At 47.5% G+C, this 23,829-nt stretch overlaps 1 protein-coding gene across 4 annotated transcripts in view; it reads right to left on the bottom strand.

Annotated features, from left to right (window-relative positions):
• RSRC2 (arginine and serine rich coiled-coil 2) overlaps positions 1–23,829 on the bottom strand; it is a 373,088-nt gene that overhangs the window by 186,364 nt on the left and 162,895 nt on the right. For all 4 annotated transcript variants that reach the window (XM_069619623.1, XM_069619624.1, XM_069619625.1 and 1 more), the window contains one exon: positions 21,464–21,652. In XM_069619623.1, coding sequence (XP_069475724.1) covers positions 21,464–21,652 — 189 coding nt within the window. The remainder of the gene's footprint in view (positions 1–21,463; positions 21,653–23,829) is intronic.

The raw sequence follows: 23,829 nt of genomic DNA on the forward strand, positions 1-23,829 counted from the left end.
CGAAGGAGAGAGCAGTTAACGGATTGCAACATTGAAGCTGCACTAGAATAGTCTTATTACAATGAGTAATGAAGTTAGATGCCCCTACACAAGTATGTTTGCCATTCCTCCACAGTCTCTGAAGTTCGTGCCATTCCCAACATTTGAAGAATTAGCCCCCTGCCTAAATTTTAGCCTAGGTGCACCCCTGGATGTGCGCGCTTGACATTGCACTGTGTTTGCTCAGAAAAAATGTAATTGAACAAATGCAGTAAAACTTTAAAGCTTTTACGTTCAAGAAAGTCTTCCATCACCTCTCTGCATATTGCACTTTAAAATATACTATTTAGTAGTTGGTCCCCACACCAGACCATGGGGTGAGGTGGATAGAACAGTGGGGGCAGAGCCTCCAAGTTTGCCCTGCCCATTTTCTGAAGTGGCCCCTCCCATCACAACTTAATTCCCCCAGCCCCCTTTCGCCCCGCGAAATGTAGGTTTTGTTGTGCCACTGCATGGGAGGGAGGTCAGAAAGGTCGGCTTACTCTCACAAGCCACCAGCCACCCCACCCCTCAAAGTGCTGAAATAAAGGGGCGGGAGCCGACACATCTGCAATTATTCCTTTACTTGCTGCACCACGGCCCGTTGCAAACCTGCTCTGTAATGTATAATTTATAAACTTATGCTGGCTGTAGTATGACGTGCGCTTGCTGTTGGGCTATACCATTAGGCATGGGCCATTACCCCATGCAGGGATGAACGGTTCCATTAGCCTGAACTGAATATCCTTGCCAATAGCACATGCAGGGAGGCCATGCGCCACTTCCACATGCAGAAAAATGATGCTCAGTTAAAATGTGCAGAGAGGAAATGTGCTGCTGCATTTGTATGGAGGCTATGCCAATAACATGTGGAAAGGGAGTATGTGTTATTACATAGAACTTTTAGCCAAATTCCTTCAGCTTTTAAGCACTGTGGTAACAGTTATCCCATTTCGAATGGTACTTGATTTATTACAGCAAATCCGAGCAAAATGACAGGGGAGCACTGTTGGACATTGTACAACTGCACATTCCGTCGCTGCACAGGATGTGCAGTTGGGATGTGTAGTTAGCATGTGCAGAGAGGGTATGTCCCATTAGCATCTGCGGAGAGATGGTGTGATGTAAACATGCACATCTCTGTGCACATGCGCGTAGTTAACATGGATGTACAGAGCTGTCCCACTAGTATGTGCGCAGAGAAGATGCACCATTAGCAGACAAGAGATAGCATGTGCTGACAAAAGATTTTAGGTAGAGCTATGGGTAGAGATATGTCCCGTCAACGTGTGCAAATATCAGGCTTGCTAAACAGAACGTATTCTATCAATACGTGAAAACAATGTCTGCCATTAGCATATGCATGGTGTAAAGGTGCAATTTACACATGCAAATGACAAAAAATTGCTCTTCAAATGCCAACAGCACATCTCTGAAAATGCTGAAAGGAGATGTGCCTTTACCATGTGCACAGAGTATGTGTCGTACTCGTTAGTATGTGTCAAGAAGAGATGCTAAACTAGCATGTTCAGGGAGGATATGGAATACATTACTCACCGTAAATCATATTTCTGGTGCTTGTATCTGCTTAGATTCACATGCTGTGCATAGTCCGACATCCAGTGGTCACTGCGGAGTATTGCATTTTGTTTTTCGTAGTCGAAAAGGGGACGTCGACAAGGCGTGTCTGTAACACTATCCCTAAAGTGACGTGCGTTGTACCCACAATCCCTCACGTGTCGAGGTCCCTCTGTTTGTATTTTTTCTGCCCTGAGGGAGCCTTCTATACGCGAGTGAGTACAGAAAAGAGAGATGTAGAAAGGTGTCTATGTTCCTTCCATGCGAGCAGGGAGGAAGGGTGGGCGCATGTGAATCTAAGCAGCTACAACCATCAGAAATGCTTTTACGGTAAGTAATGCATTGTCTTCTGATGTTTGTTAATCTGCTTAGAATCACATGCTGTGCATAGACTAGCGAGCAGTACCCGGAGTTGGCGGTGGGGTATGAGAAGGAACAGTAGAGAAAAGATGTCTTAATACTGCCTGTCCCACCTGGCAGTCAGATCTAGAGTGTGCATCTAGACAGTAGTGTTTTGTAAAGGTGTGCACAGAACTCCAGGTTGCCGCTTTGCAGATGGACTCAAGGGGAACATTTGCAATGAATGCTATGGATGCCCCAGTGCCTCAAGTAGAATGTGCTCTTGGCTTGAAGGGTAGTTCTCTCTTAGCAAGAGAGAAACAGAGTGATGCATTGAACAATCCATCTAGATATAGTGGATTTTGAAACTGCATCTCCTTCTCTTCCTGCTGCCACCGAGACAAAGAACTGATTAGTCTTTCTCAGTGGTCTGGTTCTTTCCATGTAGAACATGACAGCTCTGCGCACATCAAGTGTATGCAGACTTTTCTCCCGAATTGGAAGGGTTTTGAAAGAAGGTTGGTAGTTTCATTGACTGGTTTACATGGAATTTTGAGATTAATTTTGGTGCAAACCTTGGGTGCGTGCGTAGAACCACTTTATCTTTGTGAACTGCTACAAAGGGGTCTAAAACAGAAAGAGCATGTAGTTCACTTACTCTCCTAATGGAGGTGATAGCTATTAGGAAAGCGGTCTTAAGAGTGAGGTCTTTGAGAGTTGCTTTGTGCATGGGTTCAAAGGGTGAGCCCATGAGTCTGGTAAGTACCACATACAGGTCCCAGCCGGGAGCTGGGTTTGCTATCAGAGGGTGTATTCTCTTTACTCCCTCCATGAAGGCTTTGATAACTGGGACTTTCCACCACAACACATTAAGCTGGGAAGTGGTGTATGCAGAAAGTGCCGCTAGGTGGACTTTAATGGAATTGGACACTAGACCCGAGTCCAGTAAATGGGTCAGGTACAGGACAATGTGCGTGGGGGAGCAGTCAACTGGGTCGATGCTTCTTCCACTACACCAGATGACAAATCTCTTGCATTTGCTAGAATAACAGTGACGAGTGTTAGGCTTTCTAGCCTCCCTGAGGCTGTCCATGCATCTCTGCGGGAGTTGTAAGTGTCCAAATTCTATGATCACAGGAGCCAGGCTGCTAAGTTCATGGTCTGAGGGCATGGATGCAGTGTCCTGCCCTTGTCCTGTGACAGCATGTTGTGCGGGTAGGGAAGTTTCACTGGGAGGGATAGGGACATCTCCATCAGGTGAGCGAACCATGGCTGCCGGATCCCCATAGGGGCCACTAGTATCATGGTAACTTGTTCCTGGTGCATCTTGTGCACAATCTTGTTGAGAAGGGGGAGTCGGGGGAAAGGCGTAAGCAAGTTTCCCTGACCATGGAATCGATAGAACGTTCCCCTTGGATTGGTTCTGGGGGTACCTGGAGGCGTAATCTTGGCATTGTGAGTTCTCCAGAGTTGCGAACAGTTCTATTTCTGGGAATCCACATTGTGTGAAGACGAAGACAATGTCTTCGTGCAACTGCCATTCGTACTCTGAGGGCAGAGGGAAGTCTCTGCGGAGTTCGTCTGCTAGTAGATTGAGTTCCCCTGGTACATGTTGCGACAGTAGGAACATGTGTCTGAGAGCCCACTTCCATATATTTCGGGCCAGCTTGGACAGTCCTGGAGAGTGGGTGCCCCCTTGTTTGTTGAGGTAGTACATGGCTTTGGTGCTGTCCGTAAGGACCATCACTGTCTTTCCTTGTAGGTGTTCCTGGAAGGCTTTTAGTGCCTTGAACACGGCCAGTAACTCCAGTAGGTTTATGTGCTTGGATGCTGCACTCGGAGTCCACACTCCGTGAGCAGTCTGATGGGATAGGTGAGCCCCCCCCATCCTGTGAGGGATGTGTCTGGTTAGAGTGGCTTCCACTGCGGGTGTGGCAAAGGGTTTCCCCTCTTACCAGGTTTTCCTTTGTCCACCACCGTATCGAGAGAACTAAGGCCTGCGAGACCACCACTAGATCATCCCATTGTCCGCTGGCCTGACACCACTGGCTGTTGAGCCACTCTTGCATTGGGCGCAGGCGCGCGTGAGGTACCAAATAAATACATGACGCCATCATTCCTAGCAAGCACATCGCTTTGCGCACCGTCACCTCCCGACCCGCCACATATTGGGGGATCTGAAACAGCATGTTTTGGACCCTCTCGTTGGAGGGGAAGACGAGGCCGTCATTTGTTCGAATTAGAGCCCCTAGGAATTGTTTGACTTGGCTCCGGTCTAAGCTGGACTTCTTCTCGTTGATGGAGAAGCCCAGTTGGAACAAAAGGTCTACAGTCTTTTGGGGGTTTGAGAAGCAGGTCTCGTAAGAATCCCCTGTTATGAGCCAGTCGTCGAGGTAAGGGTATACTGGGATGGATAACCTGCGCAGGTGGGCCGTTGCCACTGCCAGTACTTTCGTGAATACCCTTGGTGCAGATGCTATGCCGAAGGGTAGCACTCTGAACTGGTAGTGTTTGCCCTCTATCATAAACCTGAGGTATTTTCTGTGCGCTGGCAACATTAAAATATGAAAGTATGCATCTTTCATGTCCAGTGTTGTCATGTAATATCCCTGTGATAGCAGTGGGATCACTTCCTGTAAGGCCACCATACGAAACTTTTGGGGTTTGACAAACTTGTTCGCTGGGCGCATATCTAATACAGGGTGCATGGTTAGATCCTTTTTGGGTACAAGGATATACACCGAATAAATACCTTCCGTTACCTGAGATAGAGGCATGACCTCTATAGCTCCTTTTTCCAGTAGCTGGTCCACTTCTTGGAGAAGGATGGCGAGGTGTTCTGGTGTCATGCGTCGTCTTCTCGGGGGTCTGTATGTTGGGGGAACTGTTGAACTCTATACAGTAGCAACGGGCTACGGTGGATAGTACCCAGCGGTCTGATGTTATTCCCTCCCATGCTGGAAGGATGTTAACCGGCCCCGACCGGCGATGCATGGGAGGGGACCCGAATCTTCGCGTCACTTGGTGGTGTTGGTGGCTTGGGAACCTCTAGGGGTGGAACCCCGGCCTCTTCCCTTGCCACGGCGTTGACCTCTCTGATTGTACTGGCCACTATTACTTTGGTTGTTGTTGGCAGAATATTGAAGTTGTTGATTCTGTTGCTGGCGTTGGCCACGAAAAGAACGCTTGTTGCCAAATCCCCGCCTGTTAGGGGGCTTTGAGATTTGGTCCAAGGTCTTTATGGTATCAAATTCTTTTTTCGCATTTTCCAGTGCGTCGTCCACTGCCTTTCCAAAGATGTTAGACTCTTCAATAGGCTTGTTAATGAGCGCCGCTTGCGTTTCCGCCTTAAACCCGGAATTGCGAAGCCAGACGTGGCGCTTCTGCAGAATTCCCTATACCAAAGAGCGGCCAGCTGTTTCCGCTGCATCCAGGGTATTCTTAACGATGCATTGGTTGACCAGAGACCCTTCATTAACTGTAGCCAGCAATCTAGTTTTTAGGGGTTCAGGGACTTCCTCGATGTCCTGCTTAAGCTTTCCCCAGTGCGCATCAGCGTAGCTTGCCAGCAATGTGTCATTATTGGCAATTCTAGTTGAGAACGCTGCCGAGGAGGTAATTCTTTTGGCTAGGGCATAAAGCTTTTCCCCCCCTCTTTATCCGGGGGTGCCTCGCTGGTAGACAGTGGAACCCCAGCACTTTTCCTAGTGTTAGTCACCACTAAGGAGTCCGGGATTGAGTGACCCTTAATATATAGTGGGTAGAGAACAATTTTTCGATTCTTGGATTAACCCCTCTTACTAGTGCAGGGGTGGCCAGTGAAGGGTTGATTCGTCTCTTAACAGAGGCGAGTATTGGAATTGTTTGGCTGGTGGGGGGTTTTTCTTTGATAATCCTTTCCACAAAGTCAGTGTCTGGGGTGACCTCCCCAGTTTCAACCTCAAAATGTGCTGCTGCCTTCCGCAGCAGCGCGTTAAAGGTGGGCTGATCGTCAACAGGCAAAGGGTTGCTAACTGGTGTGGTCTGAGGAGACCTGATGTCTAATGTCTGGCTCTGTAGACCATGATGGTGACTGCCAGGGATTTGGGTCACCCTCGCCTGGGTCTTCTTCGTACGCTTCCTCACTTAGGTTAGTGTTCTCATGGAAGCCTTCTCCCTCTTGTTGGTTTTCATCATTAATGAACTCCTCTCCTTCCTGGAAGTGAGTGTCCTCTTCGGTGAGGTCGTAAGAGTTCATGTCCTCCTGAAAGGGGTTATAGAACAACTTCGGGTATTTAGCCCTTGGACTTTCTAGGAGTACCTCCCTAGGTCTTTTAGGTGTCCTATTTTCTGGAATGGCCATGAATCTGTCTAACTTGTCCATACAGGACTGGAACTTCTCTAAGGTCCACTGAGGTAGGCCAGAGCGGTCTGGGAGTGAAAAAGGAGTTTCTTCTCCTTGTATTTGTTTAGATCTGTCCCATAGCGTCGAAGATAAGGTGCCTTTGCCTTCTGAGAAGTGCTCTGGCAGGCAAGGGCTTTCCGTCGACGGTGGGAGCTGTCCCAGCCTACTTTCCGGCACCTTCAGTGTTTCTTTGGCCTTGTGCGCGGTTTTCGGCATGTCACTTGTCGTCCGTCTCTGGCCGTCCTTAGAAGATATACGCGCGAGGCTTTCGGCGATCATTCTGTCTGCCGAGGGATCCTTGCCGTCGTGCTAGGTACCGTTGAGTCTTTACTGGCAACGTGCACACTCTTACAAGGCGTGTCGTCGCCTGAGGGTTAGGGGTTAGCGCCCTTATTTCCAGAGTGCCCTGTCGCGGGAGCGGGAGGGCTGGCGACCCTTCCGGTCGGCGGAAGACACCGGTGGGCACGGCGCCTCCGTTGGCACTATGGCTGCCTTCGTCTTCGACGAATGCGTGCCGTGGGGTATGTGTTTATGAGATTTCTTGTGCGTCCTCGTCGCCGGGGTGTTCATCCCCATAAGATGGGCGTGAGCCGGGCTTGTCGGGGCCAGGGACAGACGAAGAGGAGCGAGAACGCTCCCTCGAGAGGTCTACAACCTCTGTTACGGAGGCCGTGTAATCACTGTCCTCGTCACATTCGGCTGCGGCGGCAGCGGGCAAGGAATCGGACCTAGACATGGCGTAGGCCGCCCACCTTTTGACCCTGCGGTCCTTTATCGTTTTGGGCTTAAGTAACTTACCGCTCAGCCGTCATCCTTGTGATCGAGGGGCAAGCAACGGTTGCACCGTTTGTGCTTGTCCTTCCAGGTATATTTGCCTTTGCAAAGTGGGCAAAACCTAAAGGGCGTCCTCTCCATAGCTGAGGGCAAGAAGTGTGATTACGACCTCGAAAGAGAGGGAGGGGAAGAGAAAGGCATTCTCGGAGTGAAAAGAAAAGATCACACAACCCCACTCTCCCTACTGTGTAAGGCCGGCGAGGCCAGGCCACGTGTTCGGCGATGGATCTCCTCCGCTCGTCCTTCCGTCGAAGATCTTGCTCGGCGGAGAAACAGCTTGCAGCTTCTTCGAGGGAGGGATCTATGTGTTAGATAATAATAAACGACCAAGGGTCGAAGAAATGATTTTGCAATGTCTCTCGAGGAGCTCCGCATAGAGGCGACCAATAACTGGGCGGAAAAAAACAATCTGAGGGACCTCGACGCGTGAGGGATTGTGGGTACAACGCATGTCGTCACTATAGGGATAGTGTTACAGACACGCCTTGTCGACGTCCCCTTTTCGACTACGAAAAACAAAATGCAATACTCCGCAGTGACCACTGGATGTCGGACTATGCACAGCATGTGATTCTAAACAGATTAACAAACATCAGAAATAATTATATCGCTCAAATCAAACAAATAATCCTGCATAACCCTGGCTTTGAAAGTACTGGAACACCGCATGTTCCAACTTACTATATTCAAGCTCTTCTAAAGCTGCTGGTTTGGGAGATGGTATCTCACTAACTATGCATGCACACAAAGTGGCTTACTATTCAGTTGTGCACATGGAAAATAATGAGTGCACAAAGGCTAATCATTTCCGCACATAGGGAAAAATAATTCGAGGGAACATTGCCAGTCCCTGCACAGCATTCCTTTCCTCCCCAACACAGCCGTTATCCGGGTGGGAACCAGGGCAACCTTGGGCTTCCAACAGAAGCTTGTTTCTCTTTCACAAAGCTTTCTCCTTTCAACTCTTACAGCTTTGCTATCACAGGGAACTCCTGTCTGGTCTTCTCTCGAGTTTCTGCTTTCTCAAACAGCCACATGGCCTCTCCCTTCATGTTCCCTGGAACGCTATAGCCATGGAAGAAACATTCTCTCTGGCACCCAGCCTTTCTCAGTGTGTCTGTGTTCCACATTTTATAATGAAAGTGTGTTAATTTAAGTCAGGTGTGAGCAATTGCCCAGCCCTGACTGACTCTGCCTGGTCTCGGAGTGACAATATGGTGGATTCCTTGTTATTCCTATGTTAAATCCTCATTATTCTCTTTCATCTCAGTACTGAGACAAGTACATGAGAAATGGGGATTGCAGGAGTTGTGTCTGATAGGAATAACATGTCTGGGATATTACCGCCAGGAAGCAAAGGATTGTGTGCTAAGGCTGAGGGAGAGTAAGGTGATGGATATCTGGACAGAGGAAGAGAAAACCATGTCTCACCCTTGGGCATCCTTTTTCTACCCCAGGGATACCCTACTCTGGTGACCCTCCCGCACGCATCCACCCCCAGAGTCTGAAGGCGATGGCCGTGCCCAGGCCACCTGAGCAGAGGATCCAAGTGAAGAAAGTGCGAGGATTCTCAATACCAAGGGATAACTATGTCTCTCACCTGCAGGTAGACTTTATTTAGCAAATCTCCCCTAGACGTCACTAAACTAGGTTGGCTGTTCACCAATGGTCCCTCCACTCCAAGGGTCGCAGCTCCTTTGCAGGATGGCTGGAGATCTTCCACAGGGCAGCAGCAGAAGTCAGTCCAAAAACCAGACGGCTGCCCCTCAAATTAAAAAAGCAAAAAAAAAAATGCTACCTTAGTAGCCTGTGTAGGGAAAAATTCCAGCCCACACAAGAAATGCAACTCACCTTGCATTAGGAAGGACTTAAATGTCTGCGGATCACCACCAAATCACACGGGAGAGGCTAACAGGGTGGTGTTAATGAGAATTCTCAAAAATGCGTTAATTCCCTTCTACCTTAGAGACCCGCAGCTCTTTTTGAGAGACCTTTTTCCCCACACGCTCATGTATGTTTCTGTGATGTGGACTTTGGAGTCTGACAAACTCCATAGGCATCACCTTTACATTGTGACAGCATATTCAGTGCAGTGACACAGGGAAGTCTTAGATTTTCTAGATGGTTTTAATACCTTCTCTGGGTTAAACTACTGTATCCAAGAGCAGTGAATTGAAATTGACTTAACTTACATTTGCAACTTTCTAGACCCAGCACACTATCTTACAAAAGGTTGCTGGCGAGGTTACTTAGTATCCCATTTGTCTAGGTCCTCATGTAACATGTTACCCTTTCTACAATTAATAGCTGCCGACAATGGTTTACTTTTTCCTACCATTGTGTGTTTCTACCGCGGGCTGCAATTGCAGCAGCAGCAGCAGTGAAGCACCCATGGGCGGACATATTGTCAAAATGGTTGTGGTCTTTTTCCTCGCAATTTTTGGTTGGAAATGTCCTTCTTGAGATTTACTCTGCGTGCCTAATCAGCGTGCCTCTGGCTCAGTATGTCTGGCAAGGGCAGGAAGTAGGGAGGTGCTTGAAACTCCCTGTGCTTAATCCCCTTGGTTACAGGAATGCACCCGAAGATGATTGGCCTGCTGGCTGTCCGGCAAGGACAGCCACCCTGTTGTGTGATGGACAGCTAGGCTGGAATGAATGGGAGAAACCTGCATAAAAGGCAAGGCTTTTTGGCTTGGAAGGCAGAGTCGACCATTGGACGAAGGAATCCAAAGAATAACTTGGAAGAGACGTCTGCTGCAACTCCTGGACTGTTGGTTTGCCCGGTGTAGCCCTGCTGCTGTGCTGAAGCTCCGAATTTGCCTCAACTAGAGGAGCCCTGCAAGGACGACTTCTCCCCTTGAGTTGGTGGGACCAATCAACTCCAAAGTGAACTTGTTTGGACATCCTATCGGAGCTGGCTGTACTTCACTAATGCGGGTCCGGCTTAAAAACGGTGCACTCGATTCTGGTGTTCCTGTCCCCTGGCACTCGGTTCCAGCAGCAGCGAAGAAATACAGCCAGCAAGGAGAGGGGTTTGAGTCAAGTTCGTCCTGGGGGTCAGTTGGTCCCACCCACCCAAGAGAAGAAGCCGTCTTTCTGGCCTTCGCCAGTCTATTCGTAATTTGGACCTTCAGCACTGCAGCAGGGCTTCACCAGGAAAACCAACGGTCCTGGAGGGTGCAGCAAGCTTCTCTTCCAGTTTCTTCTTCGGTTCCTTTGTCCAGTGGTCGACTCGGCCTTCCTTGCAAAATACCTTGCCTTTTATGCAAGTTTCACCCATTCATTCACAGCTTAGCTGTCACTCACACAGTAGGGTGGCTGTCCTCCAAAGACAGCCAGCCAATCACCTTCGGGTACATTCCTGTAACCAAGGAGACAAAGCACAGGTAGTTTTCGGGAACCTCCCTCGCTTCCTGCCCTGCCAGACATGCTGGAGCCAGAGGTGGGCTTCACCAGTGAATCTGGCCAAAGAAAACTAATAAAGGCACCAAAGGGACCAATCTGGTTTGGCACGCAGAGTAAATCTCAAGAAGGACCTTACAAACAAGAAGTGGCAGAAAAAAACCTGGGGCCATTTTGACAAAATGGGCATGCATGGGTGCAATACTGCAGCTGAGGATTCAGCCTGCGGTAAAACAAGCACAATGTTAGGAAAATTAAACCACTGCCAGCCATTAATTGTAGACAGGGTAACATACAAATGTTACATGAGAAGGTAGACAAAGGGGATATTAAGTAACCCCTCCAGCACTCCATGTAAGATGGTGTGCGCTGGGTCTACAAAGAGAAAAAGGTAAGCAAAGTCAATTTAACTTTACTACTCTTGGAAACAGTAGTTTATTCAAGGGAAGGTATTTAAACCTTAAGAGAAATCCAAAGGACTTCAGTGACACTGCACTGAGGGTGCTGTGTCACTGCAAAAAAGGTGATGCCTATGGAGTTTGTCAGACTCCAAAACCAAAAGAAACTGAGTCAAAATCAGATAATACATGGGAGAGTGGAGAAAAAGGCCTCTCTTGCCGGGATGAAAATAAAAGTCCTAAAGTCCAGCAAAAGAGCTCGGGGTCTCCAAGGTAGAAGGGATTTAACACAAATGAGAATTCTGCCTAAAAGTGACAAATTAATGAAGATTTTTCACAACTTTCAGAGTGCTTGTGTGAACAAGCAACGGTGAAGACAAAGTTATAAAGATTTCATGAAAGGTATCAAACTTTTAAAGTTGCGTTAGGGGTGAAGGTAAGTATCGCTCATCTCCCGTACTCCGATTATTCAGCAGACTTGGCAGGGTGGATGAAGAAGGTCCAAAGTTGCTTTTCCTGCCGTAAGCCTCAGCCCTTGATCCCAAGGGGTTGCCGGTTCGGGTAGCTCTCCGGGTGGTGTCTAGTGCGCGTGCAAGGACTCTGTTACAGAATGCAGCAAAACTCAATGCAGGGCCCCTCTCAGGAAAGGAATGGACGCAAGTAAGCAATTTCAGACGACAGCCACCAATGCACGGTGACGCAATGGAATTTACTTGCCGCGGTCAGACTCCAACTCTGGTCCCCTTGCTAGGACCATGAAATTTCACAGGGGTAAGTCTTGTTAAACAAGCGGATGATCCTCCAAGTTCCAGACCTCAAGTTGGAATGGCTATGTCTACAGCACTGTAGTCCAAACTCAGAGCTGGTCAGCCACAGGGCGGTCCTGGGGCACTTCCGAAGGCTCTTTGTCGGACTGCGAGCTGACCTAGAGAATGGATGGTCCCTCCACTCCAAGGGTCGCAGCTCCTTTGCAGGATGGCTGGAGATCTTCCACAGGGCAGCAGCAGAAGTTGTTGCCAAGCCTCCTTCCGACGGGTCCACGGTCTCCTTGCAAGTCCTGTAGCTGGACAAGAGTCTTGGCTTCAGGCTCTCTCTAGAAAGAGTACAGGGGTCCTCTGCTTATCCTAGAAGCCAAGTAAGAGCGGTAGCCCCCACTAGCCAATGACCGATCTGCTCCACACACAGCACAGCAGTGGTCCAATCAGGACCACTAGCGGCAAAACTCATGCACACCACTCGGACGCGGTGGTGCCAGTTTGTGGATTGGGACCAAACAGTTCCTGGCAGCAAACACATAGCCCACCAGTAGCCCACAAAAAGCCTTGTTAGGGAAAATTCTCAAAAATGTGCTAATTCCCTCTACCTTAGAGACCCCAACAACTGCTGAATTTTGAGGACTTGATTGTTTTACCTGGAAAGAGAGTGAGCCTTTTTCCCCCACTCACTCATATTTTGTGAATCTTACCTCTGTGCGTCTTTTTGGCTATGGAGTCTAACAAACTCCATAGGCATCATCTTTTACAATTGTGTCACAAAGCACCATCAGTGCAGTGCCACAAAGAAGTCTTTCAGATTTCCCAAGGTTTAAATACCTTCTCTGGGATCAACTAATGTTTCCCAGAACAGTGGAGTGAAATTGACTTCACTTGGTCCTGTAAATTTCTAGACCCAGCACACCCCATCTTACAATAAAGTGCTAGAGGGGTTACTTAGTATCCCCTATGTCTAGCTACTCATGTAACAGTCACATGTTACCCTTTCCTTGGCTGGTGGCAGTGGTTTTACAATGAACTACCATGAATTAGCCCGACCGCGAACTGTTAGCAGCTCCGGTACCGTTAAATCGAGGGAGCCATGTTTTTCAAGATTGCGCCTGAGCCTCCTTTGTTAAAACGGTTCCCGGTCTTCTTTTTGGAAAGATCTTTCGAGTTTTTGTTCATTCGCCTGCCCGAAACTCCCTGTACTTTGTCTCCTAGGAGACCCAAATGCACTCTGCAGTGATTGGCTGGCTAACTGTCCGTCAAGGACAGCCACCCTGATGGGTGAGAGGCAGCTAGGCTGGAATGAATGGGAGAGAACTGAACAAAAGGTAAGTCTCTTGGCTTGGAAGGCAGAATCGACTATTGGACGAAGGAACTGAAGAGGAGCTTGAAGAGGACGGCTGCTGCAACTCCTGGACTGTTGGTTTGCACAGTGAAGCCCTGATGCAGGTCCGAATCGCCAAGTTCGCATCGACAGAAGCCCTGCAAAGGACTTCTCCCTTTGAGTTGTAGGAGCAATCAACTCCCAAGTGAGCCACCTGGACAGCCATCTTGGAGCTGGTTGAATTTCCTCAGAGTTGCTGCAGGAAACCTTAGAACCAGGGAGAGGGACACCAGATTGTGTGTGTTGCTTGTAATCCGGCCTAAAGCTTTGGACTCCTACAAGGCAGGACTGACCATGCCTGCCCCCCCCCCACCCCTTAGTCGAGTGCGGGACTTCAGATGTGAGGAAAGTCCACCTTGACAGCCAGGAACCGCGCTTATTGCCATTTTCTGTACAAGGAGCTGAAATGTGAAACAACCACTGAAACTAAAGTTTGCTGGTTGCCAGCTTGGACGGTGCCAATACAGTGCAGGAGTCCCAACGTCCTCCCTCTTGTCCCCATGACTGAGGCCCAGGAACAACGGGATCCGCAGAGCTGTACAGGAACAGAAGGTCGTCGGCTGCATCTTTTTTTCTTCTTTACTAAGGTACTGTAAAAACTAGCCTAAGAGAACTTACCTCTTACTGTGGAAGTGCTTATAACTTCTGTAACATAAATCTAATCAGCGTGTGGCCCTAGGATGGGTTCTTCTTTTTATCAAAGACTCCTAAGAACATGTGCAAAGACTTTTCTATTTACTTACCTGAAGTGCTGTATCCTATACAAAGACTTTGGCCTATTGACTTTGGCTTAGCCTATTGAATTGAATGACTCTTCTCAGAGCTATCTGAAAGTATTCGCCCTGCTTATGACTATTTCTAATTCTTGTGTTCTAATAACTTTTGTCTTTTTTTTTTACTTTTTAAAGAGTATTCTGCATGCCAACAGTAAGGTATTAATGTCCCCAGTACCCTCGTTACTGAAGTCACCTGTTGGTGTAGGTTGTGTCTGTGGGCCATCCCAAAAGGGCCTGGTCTGAGCCAGAAACTCAAAGTGTACAGTACTGAAGTATATTTGTGTTACTATTCTATTGCTCCCTTCTGAAGGCTTTATAACTGACTGATAAATATATTGTTTATGCAAGAAACCTGGAGTGTAAAGAGTTTATTTGAATATCTGTAACTGTGAATCTTTGTGCAACTCCACTATAGCTCACATTTCCCTTCTTGAGTTAAGCCTGGCTGCTCAACACGCTACCAAAACTGTGTAGTACAAGCTTATACCAAAGGTTGGGTTGCCTATACCTGTAGTCATAGTTGTTTGTAGTGTTCCCAGAGAATACTGCATACAAACTTTGCCTAACAAGCCTCTGGTTTCCTGGGCACTGGGAATTCCATATAAGGATTTTCCTGACCTCAAGCGCCAGGAAGAATCCCAAAAGACAAGATGGCCAAAGGAAAAGCGGAAAACCTTGTTGCATGGCCATGTTTGACCATTAAACACAGTAAGGAGACAAACGCGGTAAACCCAGTAAGGCTAAAATGAAATGCACCAAAATATTTTTAAAAGTCACTGCGGCCTCCAGCTTGTCCATTTAGCACACGTACAGTAAGGTTTAAGTTACTATTGTTCTCCAGCATGGGTCTGGCATCGTTAGTGAGAATTTTCATTTCTGTGGCAATTCCCTTTAACCTTAGAGACACCCAGCTCTTTTGCTGGACTTGGGTGTAGAGGGGGAGCCAAGTAACTCTACCGGAACTTCCGCCCCTATTCCGCCTATATGTTGGACACTGGCAATCGTGACATGCGCAAAGCCAATAATGGTGCCTATATCGCGAAAAAAGTCCTTAACACAAGGTATCCATTGAGAAAATCTGATATGCATCTGCAAAGAGGCTGGGAATCCTCGGTAAAAGAAAAATCTGTTTCACTTTAAAACTGTATTTCTCCTCTGGGTCAAACTGCCCCCATCCCATGCCCGTCCTCTTCCTAAACCCAACCCTGGTGGCCATCTTCAGATTCGGTGAGCATGTAAAGTGGCAGTATGAACAAAGAGCCACACAGGGGAAGGAGGGAGGGTTTGCATGTGAATCCATGCCAGACCCATGCTGGAGAACAATAGTTACAGGTAAGTAACTTAAACCTTCACATGCTCATGAATAACGATTACACAGCAGTACATATACACAACCACAGGAGGCAAACAGGCTCAACTAAAGCAATAAACTCACCTCTGGAACAGACTCATCTCAAACAGGTGGCATAACACTGCTTGGCTGGCTCGGGACTCCTCCCTGGAATCCCCGTCGATGCAGTAGAACCTTGTAGCAGCCCTGCAGAGGTTGCGCAGGGCTAGAGAGAAACGCCAGAGCTGCGATGGCTCTGGCGGTGTGGGCTCTCGGTCAGCTTGGCAGCGGCCTGCTAACCATTGGATGAGTGCATGATGCAGCCTGAGAGCCACCTGGAGATGGAAGCTGTTAGGGAGAATTCTTATTAATGTGCCAATTCCTCCCACCTTTGAGCCCTATGCTATTTTGCTAAACTTTGAACTTTTCAAATCAATGTGTTTTCTGTGTTTGTTTCTTTTTGAATTATGGAGTCTAACCAACTCCATAGGCATCTTTTACAATTGTGTCACAAAGCACCTTCAGTGCAGTGACACAGGGAAGTCTTTCAGATTTCCCAAGGTTTAAATACCTTCTCTGGGATCAACTACTGTTTCCCAGAACAGTGGAGTGAAATGGACTTCACTTAGCCCTGTACATTTCGAGACCCAGCACACCCTATCTTACAATAGAGTGATAGAGGGGTTACTTAGTATCCCCTATGTCTAGTTACTCCTGTAACAGATAAATGTTACCCTTTCCTCTCAGAATGCCTGGTGGCAGGGGTTTTACAACAAACTACCATGATTTTTTCTGATCGCAAACTATTCGTAGCTCCGGTAACATTAAATTGTGGGAGCCATGTTTTTCAAGTTGGTGCCCAGCCATCGTTGCTAAAAACAGACCCCAGTCTTCTTTTGCCATTTTGTGTGGAAAAGTCCTTCTAGAGTTTTTCTCTGCGCGCCAAACTAGGTTTGGTTGCTTTGTTCATTTGCCTTTGGCGGGCTTCAGGAGGGAAAACCGCCTCTGGCTCCAGAGTGTCTGGGGTAGGTAGGATGTGTGGGAGGTGCCCGAAACTGCCTGTGCTTAGTCTCCTAGGAGACCCAAATGCACTCTGGCGTGATTGGCTGGCTGTCCAGCAAGGACAGCCACTCTGTTGGGTGAGTGGCCGCTGGCTGGAATGAATGGGAGAGAACTGAATGAAAGGAGAGTCTCTTGGCTTGGAAGGCAGAGTCGACCACTGGAACGAAAGAACTGAAAACGAGCTGGAAGAGGACAGCTGCTGCAACTCCTGGGCCGTTGGTTTGCCTGGTGAAGCCCTGCTGCAGGTCCGAATCACCAAGTTCATCTCAACAGCGAAGTCCTTCAAGGACGACTTCTACCTTTGAGTTGGTGGGACCAATCAACTCGTAAGCCACCTGGACAACATTCTCTGAGCTGGTTGTATTTTCCTCAGAGTGCTGCAGGAAACCAAATAGCCAGGGAGAAGGATACCAGTTTGTGTGCTTTAAGACAGCTACCAGATTTGTGACCAGTCCCAGTGCAGTGCAGGAGTCCACCCCAAACCGTCCTCCCTCTTGTCCCCACGACTGAGGCTAAGTAACAGCGAGATCTGCAGGAACTACCAAGAACAGAAGTCTTCAGCTGCTTTTTTTTTTTTTAACTTCAATACAAGGTACTGTGAAAACCCGACCGAGAGAACTTACCTCTCACTGCGAAAGTGTATACAACTTCGGCAACTTGCAGGCCTAGTCAGATTGTGACCCGACATACGAACCCTTCAATGAACTACTTCTGAGAACCGTGGCAAAGACTTATCCGTTTAAACTACCAGCACTTTTTTTCATACAAGACTCTAGCCCATTGACTTTGGCCTACCTATTGCATTGAATCAACTCCTCTGGTGAACTCAACCTATTTGCACTGTCTTAGAGTAACTAGTATTCATTTTATTAACTTAAGCCATTTTGCTCCTACTTCATAGTAGTTTAAATGCCTCAGAACCCGATAGTGTAAAGTACGTAGTATATTTGTGTGATATTGAATGCCTCCTTCTAGTGAATGTTTTCTAACTGACTAATAAATTAAGTACCAAGAAACCTCGAGTATAAGTGTCTACTTGAACCACTGTGATTGAAAGACCTCTGTGCAACTTCTTGTACTGCTCGCATTCACCCTTGAGATGAGCCTGGCTGCTCAGCTCGCTACCAAAAAACTGTGGTACAGACTTATACCAAAAGGTTGGTTTTGCTTACACCTGTTGTCCTAATTCTATGTGGTAGTCTCAGAGGGATCTGCATGCAAACTTTGCCCAACACAAGGGGCGTAGTTGTCCTTTGCAGGTCTTCTCTAGTCGAGGTGAATCTGGAGTTTCAGTACTGCAGCAGGGCTTCACAGGGGAAAAACTGTTCAGGAGTTGCAGCAGGTGTCTCTTCCAAGTTCTTCTTCAGATTCCTTCGTCCAGTGGTCGACTGCCTTCCAGGCAAAAAGTCTTGCCTTTTATGCAGGTTTCTCCCATTAATTTGCAGCCTAGCTGTCAATCATACAGCAGGGTGGCTGCCCTCCGAGGACAGCCCTCCAGCCCATCACCCTTGGATGCATTCCTGTAACCAAGGAGACTAAGCACAGGGAGTTTCAGGCACCTCCCTCACTTCCTGCCATGCCAGACACGCTGGAGCCACCGGCGGGCTTCACCAGTGAATCCCACCAAAGACAAAACGAACAAAGGGACCAAACCTGGTGTGACGCGCAGAGTAAATCTCAAGAAGGACCTTTTTCCGAGAAACAAATGGCAAAAAAAGAAGGCCGGGGACATTTCGACAAAATGGGCAGCCATGGGTGCTTTACTGCAGCTGCAATTGCAGCCCGTGGTAGAAACACACAACAGTAGAAAAAAGTAAACCACTGCCACCAGCCATTGGCCCCCAATCTGTGGAACTCCCTTCCACCCCGCATTCGACTCACCGAAGACTACATGTCATTCTGCAAACTACTGAAAACATGGCTCTTCACTTAAAAAAAGTGGCTTGCCTAAAAAATAAAAAAAAATAATCGAAGCTTAGAACAACCAGAGTAAATAACCACACTAAACAGAAACCCAAGGTCGTGGAACAAAGAAAACAAAAGAGCACAGAGTCGATCGAACAGATAGAAAGACTAAAACGGATAGTGCAGTGGAACTAAAACGAATAGACTGAGTGGAACGGATGAAGTGGATGAATGAGGGGATGGAGTGGATGGGAGGGGAGGGGATACAATGGATGGAACGGGTGGAAGACTGTACCTGTATCCCCATGTTACCCTATCCATCCTGTCGCTTTATATACATATCCCGCTATGTATACCCCCCCCATCCGGTTCACATGCCTGACCACTAGCGCTTCACTGATAAACCACCATATCACACTTCTACGCTTACTTTCTCCTATACACCATCATTCAACTAGAACACAGCTATGTTATGACACATTCAGCCTAGCTGTTCTCATACTAACATGACCCCACAAACACATACTAATAAAACACAGCTAGCTGAGCACATTCCGGCTAGCTTTTAGGCATCTCCTCTGGCCTAACACAGCCAGACCTCAGTCTGAGTGTACACCCTCCAGACTGAACACATCCAAGCGATTTCCTAAGCATCACACCTACCGCTATGAAGCAACAACCACACCAGCTGCACAGATATCCGGTGCGCCCCGCCCCATACCACATTCTATCTACTGACTTGAACTACTGGTCATGAGGGTGTTCAACCTACCAGCGCTTTGAGGTCATACAAATTATACCTAAGGCGCTATATAAATGCCAAGTAACATGACAATTGTAGAAAGAGTAACACAAATGTTACGTGAGAAACTAGACAAAGGGGACACTAAGTAACCCCTGCAGCACCCTATGGTAAGATAATGTGTGCTGGGTCAGAAAGTTACACAATGCAAGTGAAGTAAATTTCACTTCACTGCTCTTGGAAACAGTAGTTTCACCGAGAGAAGTTATTTAAACCTTTGGGAAAGCCAAGACTTCCCTGCGCCACTGCACTGAAGGTGCTGTGTGGAACAATGTAAAGATGATGCATATGGAGTTTGTCAGACTCCAAAGTCAAAAGAAACAGTCCAAATCACAGAAAAATACAAGAGTGGGCAAAATGTCCTCTCTCCAGGTTAGAAATTAAAATAAAAAATAATTAAAAAAAAGTCCTGAAGTCCAGCAAAAAGAGCTGGGGGTTTCCAAGGTAGAAGGGAATTAGCACATTTCTGAGAATTCTCCCCAACACTGAGGAGTCAGCCTGCGGTAGAAACGCACAAGGGTAGGAAAATCAAACCACTGCCACCAGCCATAAAAAGTCATGAGGATAACTTTTTTTTTTTTACACAAGTAGGAAAAGGGGGCACTAATTAATAACCCAACACTTCTACATAAGATGGGGTCTACTGGACCTACATAGGAAAAACAGGTAAGTAAAGTCAATTTCACTTTACGACTCTTGGGAACAGTACTACACCCAATAGAATGTAGTTCAACCTTATGAGAAATACAAAGGACTTCTCTGTGACACTGCACTGATGGTGCTGTGTGTCACCATACAAAAATTAGATGCCCATGAAGTTTGTCAGACTCCTAAAACAAAGGAAACAGATTCCAAATCAGATAAAAATACATGGAGTGAGAAAAAGGTCTCACTCTAGGATAAAAATTCAAAGTCCTAAAGTCCAACAACAGTGCTGGGGGTCTCCAAGGTTGAAGGGAATTAGAACAAATGAGAATTCTCCCTAAGAGACCTTCATATTTCACTTTGCAGTGGGCATCTTGTAATACTCCGGACTAACCATTAGATACTGGACTATACACATCATGCTAATGTAATCCCAATTCACAAGACCCATTAACTGCACAGCAGATTGATCTATTATTCACTAATATATTGCATGGACATTCTTTTTCTAAATGTTATGAGCGAAACGTTTACGAAATGCTCCCCTCACACTTGGTTAACCATGTCGGCTCTATCCCGTTCGACAGGCGACTGAAGAGAAATCCTGCTGCCTAGCTGTCTTATGCTTGAAAACCCATCTAAATGTTAACGTCTGAGTTTTAGAGCAACATTTAGCAAGCGGACAATCTCCAAAACCAAACAAACCATAGTTGTCATTCTTTTTCTCTACTTAAGGAGCCCCCCAGCCTCTTTTCCTTTGCAGATGGGGAGCCGGTGGAAGTGGATCTAGGTCACCTGGCCTAAGCACCACCCCACCTTTTGAGCCCTGCCTCTTCCTTCCTGCTCTTAGATCAAGGGCTGACGAAGAAAAGGGCAATTCCTGTTTGGACCAGGGGGACGCAGGGCCCGACCCACTGCTCCGACAGCAGGTAAGCACCAACATGTGTTTACTCCCTCTGCCCCCACAGGTCATCCCAAACCCCTCTCGTCCCCCTGTTATGTTCCCTTGTGCCCCCACGTCTTCTCACACACGTGTTGCCGGCTCTGCTGGATTCTTCTACCCTGCTCCGCCCCACCAACTGCCCCCTCCAGCCAGCTTCTGCAGGAGTCTATCCTGATACTTTCTGGTTTCACCATCACCGTCTTGTGGCCAATGCTGGATTTGACTTTTATGGACTTCATGGATTCACGGTGTGTCACCCTTTCTCAACTCTCAAGCTGGACTTCCTTTGCATCTTGTACTCATGGTGGCCCTGAATCATGCTGTTCCCATCTTCATCTTATATCCTGGCTTGCAACATTATGTGTTACTGCTGACTTCTGCAATTTTATTTGCTCTCCCCTCTTGCTTCTCCACTCTTTATGACTGCTTACTCTGTTCTCTCCTCCTCGCCTTACTTTCTTTTATGCACTTACTCTATCAAATTGTCCCTGGACCTAGTAGGATTGCAACCTCGTCTGTCTCCTCCCCTTACTTGTTTTGTTTCCTCCCTCCCCCTTCCAGCACCATCTGAAATGTCATCAGGCCTAGTACGGTAGTCACCTGTGTCTCCTTCCCACTCTCCACCCCCCTTCCTTATCTAGGTCTTAGCTCTGCTCCTGCACGATCTGAAATGTCAGGCCGAATACGATAGTTCATTTCACATCCTTACTGTTCATGGCCTGTAAGAATGTCATTTTATTTTTCCTTGTTCCCTCCTTTGCCTTGAAGTGCTTTGAAACACATTGTGTATAGGCGCAATATAAATAGACTATCATCATACTGTATGGAAATAATATTTTCCAAGAGGTTCTAGCCATCTTGTAATTTAAATGAATACAAAAAGGTATGGAATATTCACTCACCGGCTTCGACTTCTGCTTTTACTCAGGCTTTTGCTCCTACTTCTGTGTTTGCTCTTGCTCCTATGCTTGCTCCGACTCCTGTGCCTATGTTTAGATTTTGACCTTGAACGTGATTTTAGGCCGCGTTTTTTTTCTCTGCTCCTTGATCGAGACTTCTTTTTCTTATCACGGCTTCTACTGCGACGACGCCTAAAATGTTATCACAGCATGTCAAAATGCATTGTTTCGAACAAAACTTCATTACATAAGATGAAAAAGACAAAGATCGTACCATGAAACAAAATAGATACATTCTTGAAAAGAGGCTATTTAGGAGGAATATCAAATCGCACCAAGATTATCCTAAATTAAGCAAGTTACACATCTTAAAGCTGCCCTTTTAGAAAGTGAAGAAGGCAGGCACTTTATCATGCACGTGTCCCAATAGACAGAATAAAGTACACATCCCACTAGGGAATGAAACAAGGATAGTTAAGTGTAAGGTAATCAACATTTATATAAAGTAAATAAATGCAAGCAAAGAAATCTGCTGCCCGAGAACGCTCTGCCAACAGATACACGAGCAGCACATTAAGAAGGCACGAAGCATCATATGTGTCATACATACAATTCGGTCTAACAAACGTGGTTGGCTAGGCACATATGCTACACCCAGCTCCATAGAGGATGCCTGGGTTCCACTGACTGCAGTCTTTCCATCAGTCACGATACACGTGGTCAGGTCAGCTGGGCTCATCGTTGCAGGGTGAAGGTCGATTGAGGTTCACACCGATGATATACTTTGTATCTGACTAAACAGCAGAGATTGGCAGGCAAGGAATAATGACTTAACCATTGCATCAAAAGGAGGATCATTTGTACAGAGAACGCAAATGTATATACATTCTAACCCATGCTTTTATGGGGTAACGGGGCAAAGGCCTTTCTTTCAGTTGTCTTATCAGGAGGTTTGATTTGCGAGGTTATCCCTGGGGCCACACAATTTCAAACACACAGGATAGGTGCCACTTTTGGAAGAGGATATATGACCACTCAGGATTTGGTATATGGTGGACAATTTAGGAAGGCCCATGGGGAGGGCCTGGTAAGCAGATGCATTCAAAGGGAATAGGGGGTATGGAGCCAGAGGACCAGGGCCTGGCAGGGAGGGGGAGACAGGGCATGAGTAGGTCAACAGATGTATGGGGCGCTAGGGCTGGAGCAGGCCTTGGTCTCACATTCTGCGATGAACACACCTGGTCAGTGTTTGATACTTGGTAATTGCAACAATGAAAGGCTGAGTTTCTGAGAGAACAAGACTCGCGCAGAGCTTGCAAGGGGGTGGAGGTGGCGGGGGCTTGCTGTGTGCGGTGCTAGGAGCGGGAGAGTTGACATTTCGGCAGAGAGGCAAAGGGCCCAGGAAAGATGAGGTTTGGAAGAAAACAAAATGGGGTCTACTCTACCAGCATTATTTGTTAATGTTAAAGGTCATTTGTATCGCGCACTATCACCACCGGAGTGGTCCCCTGGCGCTCTGGCGGCTCTAAAAGAGGGGGGGGGGGAGGGTGGGTTAGTGGGTGGAGGCTGGAAAAGTGCAAGATTGCAGTGATGTGCTGTTGGCAGCCTCAGCCCGGTGGTTCCGTCGGCTAGGCCTGGGGGGTATGCGGCTGGTAGTCGTTGTGTGCTGATGTGCGAGTCTATGCGTTTTTTTGCAGTAAGGTGAAGTTTGTGCGGTTTGCTGCGCTAGAGGTTTGTGGTTGTGTTTGGTTTGGAGTTTGAGAGGTGTATGCAGAGAAGGAAATTGTTAATGGTATTCGTTAGTCATCTCTATCCTGGACTGAACCGGTTGGGCTCGTGTAATCTTACCCGACGGGATGCTTGTACACCCTGAGCCTCAGGAAGGACGTGCCCGTTTTTCCATTCAAGGCCGTTTGAGGATCTAGCTGTCCCCTCCACCCGCTCCCTTAATAGCCTTGCATGCTCCTCACCCCCTCCATATGACTAGCGCCGCTGCTAGTGTCCATACACCCGGTTGTGTGGTGATTGGTGGTATCTTGTCCGTTCCACAGCCTCGTGGAACCTAGTTGTGGCTGTACGGGCGGTGGGCGATGGTAAGGGTTGGCTGGAGTAGTTGTATCCGTTTCTCTGGGTCTCACGGGTGGACCCCTGTGTCCAGCGTCAGCCCTTCTGGTGCCCAGGGTACTTCTGTCGGTTCTAGGGGTTTGTCAATGTCCTTTTTTGATGAGTCGTTTCTCTTATTGTTGTTTCGGTTTTAGTCTCCGGTGTTGAAGAGGCAGGTTTTTAGTAATTTTCTGAATTTAAGGTGGTCTTTGGTGTTCCTTATTACTTTTGGGATGTTGTTCCAGGTTTTCGCGGCTAAGTGGTAG

This window comes from Ambystoma mexicanum, chromosome 10, assembly GCF_040938575.1.
Source record: "Ambystoma mexicanum isolate Mex_15411 chromosome 10, UKY_AmexF1_1, whole genome shotgun sequence".
NCBI classification, from domain to species: domain Eukaryota; kingdom Metazoa; phylum Chordata; class Amphibia; order Caudata; family Ambystomatidae; genus Ambystoma; species Ambystoma mexicanum.